We start from the raw sequence: 6,000 nt of genomic DNA, 5'->3' as shown, positions 1-6,000 counted from the left end.
CTGAATCCACAGCAGAAAAAGCAGAGGTGAAGAGCGGAGCCTCCTTCGTGCGGCCGCATGGAAACGAGCGGCCACGGCTGCCAGCCCCACCGCACGCCACCGCCTTCTCGAGGATGCTTTGTGCTGGTGGTGGTTGCTGCCACAGTGCCAGGTCTCAGGAAATGATGAATTTACTGGTCACCCCGTGCCTCTGCTTTTCAGCAAAACGACTCGGGTATGGAGCCATGCGAAGTAAGAGAGCGCTGGCGTTACTCTAGCCAAGGCCAGACAAAAGCTATTTCAGCCTCTGGTTAAAATCCTACTTTTCCTCTCTAAGCGCATTTACTGGAAAAGTGTCAAAGACAAAGAATGTAAAAATGTGCTTACAAACAGCACCGCAGTTCCCAGGCGTGATTTTCTGTCGCGAGGCTGCACAACTCCTGCCCATCCCTCCGACAGGAGCTGGTTCGGGTGTTCCCTTAACACACCGTCCCTGCCGGAGAACCAAGAGATGAAAGGGGCAGAAAAGGTTTCAGCACAGCCTCCTTCCTCCCCTCTCCCGACTCAGGCAGTGGAAACTCTGCAGTCACCCACCAAAGAGCCGGGTGTTTTAAAGACGAGGGCTTCGCCGCGCTGCCCTGCTCTCTGGGCACCCACCTCGCGTCCCCACCAGTACGGTTCACCATTTTCACTCACCCTGTAGAGGAGAGCTTGCGTCACATTGTCCCTGTGGTTCTGTCGATCGGAAGAAAAGCTGAAGTTAAAAAAAATTGACTACATAAGCAGAAATACAGGTGTGGGAGGGAGCAGAGAGGTGGGAATTTAGAACAAAAGCTTGCTGCAGGGTCTGGCTGCCTGAGCACCGAGGGTTCCGCTGCCCTGCACAGGCTCTCGGCACAAGCCCCAGCCCGGCTGCTGACTCCACGCGCGGCCTCGGCCGAACAGCTCGACCTCGCGCCGCACCGCGGCTCGCGGGCCACGGGCCGGAGCCGGCGTCTCCCAGCCTGGGAGGTGCCCACAACAGCGGGGAGCACCAGCGGACCAGCCCGAGAACGGGATTCGGGTCGAGCGGTGAAGGGAGGCTGGAGAGCTTCACCCCTGCTTCGAGCAAAACTAAAGGGGTTGCGCCCGGCCCTTCCTAGAAGCCAGGAAATTGCTCTTTGTGTCTGATGTTACGGTGGGAAACGGTAATGGAACGGGCAGCGCAAAGGCAGCGCTTGGGAGGGCAGCAGTCCCGTCTGCCCTTCGCGTGGCAGTGCTCCTGCGTGGGCCGCAGCGAGCGCTGCCAAGAAGTGGGAGCAGAAGGGGAAGGCGGGCAGTCACCTCTGCAGCCTCTGCTGCGAAAGGAAGCTGTCCCTTAGGTCAAACCGCAACAAGGACTCTTGCTGAAACAGGAGTCCTTGCCACACCTCTGTTGCCTTCCTTGTAATCAAAAGCTCCTTCCTTTCATAACAATCTCCATTTTACTCTAGTACAAACCAGCATTTTACTCTTAGGGGTTTCATTTAACTGCCTATTCCAGCTCCAGCAATACTGTGAACCTGACAACTCAAAAACGTGCTGAAGCAGGAGTTAGGCAGAAGGGATCAATAGCAATTCATCAGGAGAAGGCCAGCCCGGGAGAAGCAAGAGGTTTCAATAAGACACAAGAAACTCAGCTTGAGGAAAGTACCATCGTATCCCCCGTTCCAGGAATCAAACACGTGTTATTTCAGACTGACACACTGCAAAATGTTGCAAAACAAAAACCCCCTATTATTCTTTCAGTCTAGTTTGAACTTCCTATGATTTAACAAAGATGTAATCATATCCGCAAAGATCCCAGAGTTCCTTCTGAGCATCTTAAAAAGTAGGAATGAATCATTTCCTTGTACGACAATCAGCTTTGCCATGCCATGGTCTTGGAAATGACAGCCGAACAGTCAAAGGCAAGCACTCGAAAGAAAATAAAAGCATTTAATGCAAAACATTTTACCAAAAGTTTTTACAGCGACTTCATATAAATGGAATCTTCTCTTAAAACATGAAACCACCAATATAAATGTATTGTTACAAAGCTGATTACAAAACTGTCTCCTCAGCCACACAGAGAGGTAGGGAGCGTATTTCTGTCGTCTGAAAACGCCCAAGATGAACTGAAAAGTAACGTTCAGGATCTAGCCTGCTATGTCTAAGTGATGGTAACACACATATGTTTTTGAATTAAAACATTAAAACTTCACAGGCTGATATATCTTTACCCCATAAGGCCTTTATTAAGCTTCCTAATAATTTGTGGGTATGCAACGGAAATATCCAAGACGCCTGTCAGCTGTATTATATGGTTTTCCCTCATGATGGGAAGACTGATGTCGGGGCAGACTGCGGTGTGTGTTCCCCTGCAAGGAGCAGGCTTTAGGGATGGTGAAAAAAAAAAAAAGGAAAAAAAAAAAGTTTCTATTCCCGCCCAGTTGCTCCAGGCTGTAGTTTCTGGGGCCCGAGGGCGGGTTTGATCCCGGCCCCTCTGGCTGCCCAGCAGCTCAGGGAAGGCCAGGCACTGGGAGGAACAAGTGGCATCGCTCGCCCAGGCTCCCCATCCAGATCCGCTGCTTCCCAGGCTGTCGGAGACTTAAATGGGTACAGAGAGCGCTCATCTGGGAGCGCGCGAGGCCCTACGGAGACTGGCAGCAGCTTTGCTCCGCAAAGAGCGAGAGACAGAACTGGTCCTTGCTGCAGCAAAAGGCGGCTGGGAGGGAGGGAAGGGCAGGACAGGCTGGAGCCCTCTCCTCCCCTCCGCAAAGCACTGCAGCAGCACAGCCGCTTCCCCAGCACGTTCATTCCTTCCTTCATTTGGCAGACTCGGCTCGTCTGGAAACGATTACCTGTAAAAGGAGCTCTTTCACCAACGTGGCTGTCGACTGAAGTAGCGTCCTGCACGGCTGGGCTCTGCCTGGTCTGCTGCCAGCCACGCAGAGAAAGGCTCCGGCTGATCCCCAGCGGGGCCGGGCTGCCTGCTCCCCGCTTAGCAGAACAACAACAACAGGGCCTTCGAGGAAGGTGCGGTGGGGGGAACGCAGCTCTCTAGAAAACAAAGCCACATTAACCAGCCTTAACAAAGCGACAGTTCTCTTCCCCAGCGGAAGGGCCGGCTGGTGCCTTCCCTCCCCAGGACGGACTGTCCTTCGGGCTCTTCGGGGACACGTGGGCGGCCGCCTTTTCTTTTTTGCTGTGCTGCTGCAGTGCTGGGCTCCCCGCGCTGCTACCAGGAGCTGAAGTCCCCGAAGCCTGTGCTCTTCTTCTCTTTCTTCGCAGCTGTGCTGGTTGAGGGCCCGTCATCTTCCATGCCGCGCTTCCTGGAGCCAAAACAAAAACAACTCTCAGGGACCATTGACCGTTCGGCGGAGCAGGGCAGCGGGATGCCTTTCCTCTCCCAGCAACGACGACGCTGGAGCCAGCCCACCCCGACCAGCTAGAGAGGAGTACGAGAAACAGCACGGGGACCGCGGGGCGGGGGGACAGGGCCCTTTGGCACACCCAAAAAGAGGGAGAGCGTGTCAGTCTGTGGGGACAGTTAAGGCCAGGCTTTGAACGCTTCCAGAAATGTGTTCAAAACCCAACAAGCTCTCCCGGCCAGAGCTGAAGATTTAACAGCTCTACTTTTTTAGCACAGTCACAATGAAAACATGAGCCACAAGTTCTCTCCCCGCCTTCTCACCTGCATTTATAGAATTGTAGAGTCGTTTAGGTTGGAAAAGACCTTTAAGACCATCAAGTCCAACCGTTAACCCAGCACTGCCAAGCCCACCACTACACCATATCCCTAAGCACCACATCCACACGGCTTTTAAATACCCCCAGGGATGGCAACTCAACCACTTCCCTGGGCAGCCTGGTCCAACCTGGTCCAGCCTGGGCAACCCTTTTGGTGAAGACGTTTTTCCTAATGTCCAATCTAAACCTCCCCTGGCGCAACTTGAGGCCATTTCCTCTCGTCCTATCACTTGTTACCTGGGAGAAGAAACCGACCCCACCTCGCTACCACCTCCTTTCAGGCAGTTGTAGAGAGCGATGAGGTCTCCCCTCAGCCTCCTTCTCTCCAGGCTGAACAACCCCAGGTCCCATCAGCCTTGTGCTCCAGACCCTTCCCCAGCTCCGTTGCCCTTCTCTGGACACGCTCCAGCCCCTCCATGTCTCTCGTGGAGTGAGGGGCCCAACACTGAACACAGCATTCGAGGTGCGGCCTCGCCAGTGGCAGCAGAAGGATTTATGGGGAATTAGGCGTAAAGCAGCTGGGCAAGTCTTTCAGATCCCTTCCTGTTTCTCGAGCACGGCCTGTTGCAGTCGCCGCTGCGATTCTCAGCCTCCCTCGAGCTGAGTTTGCAACCCCGTGGAAACGCTACGCAGCCAGCTCGTGTACTGCGGCTTTACTGTCAGGTATCGGTGGCCGACAGGGAGAACCGAGAACCCAGAACTGCCAAAGGGCTGCTACGGACCAAACGGTTTCAAGGCAGGCTGCAACGAGTGAAGGACTAGGACAGAAAAGCCCTTTCTGTACTACGTGGCCCTCTCCACAGAGCTGCAAACTCTGCCTGGGTTTCCTCTGTAAATACAGTGCAGAATGGCAGCAATTTTAAGCTGAACATAATATTTTAAGGGACAAGCAATATTTTGTAACCGAAACATTTAACTGACACACCAAACTGACCTACATGGGCTAACATATTTTTGTTCTCACAGCTATGCAAATGCCTGTAAGTCCTGCAGGCACAGACAAGCTGATTAAATAGCTGTCCAGATCTGTGTATGCATAAATACACGCCTTTATGCAGCAGAGAGACAGACAACAGCATTTTTGCAAATGCTTTTAGAGAAGTCGGCAAAAAATCAAGTGGAAGGCATTTATTTTAATTTATCCAAAACTCATGCAAAGCTGCCACTCGGGTGGGATTCTGTACCGTCCTTAGGAAAGCAAGCGATGCTGCCAGTCCCAACGGGTGCACAAAGGGTGTCTGGGGGAGGACGCTTTAGGACGAGCCTGTACAACCAGCCAGGCACCCTGCAGCTACTTGCCAGGTGCCCTGTGCTCCCACGGCAAGCCTGGGAACCTGCTCCCCTTTCCGGCCATTTCAGTTGTGCGGGGACAACTGTTTGTGCGGCTGAACAGGGAACCAGATCCGCAGACCGATACGGGTTTAAGGCAACTACTTTGTGCAGGGGAGAAGCTGCTAGAAGAGAAACATCTGTGGGACCGTGACCTTCACAAATAGCTGCAGAAGAGGAAGAAAATAAAAGCTGGTGTAGGAAGTGACACACTACAGTTCCTCAAGGACTTCTGAGTTGTGGAAATGTATCTACAGTTCTGAAAGTCAGCACACGCTGTTAAAGACCGACTTGGTCCTGTTCAAGTGCTAAAAGAAAAGCTCAGTTAACTTGTAATCTTGGAAAACAACAGAAGTAGAGGGAACTCTTTGACTGTTAGGACCGCGTGACTGTTAGGACCCCGTGTTAGGTCCTTGCAAAGCCTGCTGGCACAAACCAAACATCTGAGCAATGGCACTGGACGGGGTCAGCGTCCAGCAGGACAGGCAACTGAAACACTCCACAAAGACCAGACGGGCAGGGAACTCACGCTGCAGCCATGTTAATGTATTTTCCAATCCCCTGCCGGTAAGTTTTAGGAGTCTGGACCTCTTTCTTTGGTGGGACCACCTCAGCTTTTGTTTTGGCCGCTTCTTCTTCTAGCTGGACTTTCTCCCTTTCTGCAGCAACCTGTGGGAAGCAGAGAGCGCAATCTGTTGCAAGACCTAGTCCAGAGTAAGGAGAAAATGTCTACAATTCTCTGAAGCTTTAAAGCATTCTAAAACAGCAATCAGCACTGCTATGATTACAGGGCAGGCTTTAGGAGACAGACCTCAAGGGCCACTACAAACAGGCTGTCGCAGCCATTACAAGAAGACTCCTCTCTTCTCACCTGCAGCTGCCCATAGCTACCGTGGGCATTTGGAAAGGAAACCGTCGGAAGCGTGATGGACTGGGAGCTGT

General features: G+C 52.7%; 1 protein-coding gene across 1 annotated transcript in view; it reads right to left on the bottom strand.

The window, feature by feature from the left end:
• Positions 1-1,638: 1,638 nt before the first annotated feature.
• PPIL2 (peptidylprolyl isomerase like 2) overlaps positions 1,639-6,000 on the bottom strand; it is a 75,152-nt gene continuing 70,790 nt past the window's right edge. The window contains exons 19-20 of the mRNA XM_072880638.1: positions 5,588-5,727; positions 1,639-3,311 (exon numbers count right to left, since the gene is read on the bottom strand). Of these exons, the coding sequence (XP_072736739.1) occupies positions 3,218-3,311; positions 5,588-5,727 (234 nt within the window). The 3' untranslated portion in view covers positions 1,639-3,217. The remainder of the gene's footprint in view (positions 3,312-5,587; positions 5,728-6,000) is intronic.

This window comes from Ciconia boyciana, chromosome 15, assembly GCF_034638445.1.
Source record: "Ciconia boyciana chromosome 15, ASM3463844v1, whole genome shotgun sequence".
NCBI lineage: Eukaryota > Metazoa > Chordata > Aves > Ciconiiformes > Ciconiidae > Ciconia > Ciconia boyciana.
This window is presented reverse-complemented; position numbering and strand designations above follow the sequence as displayed.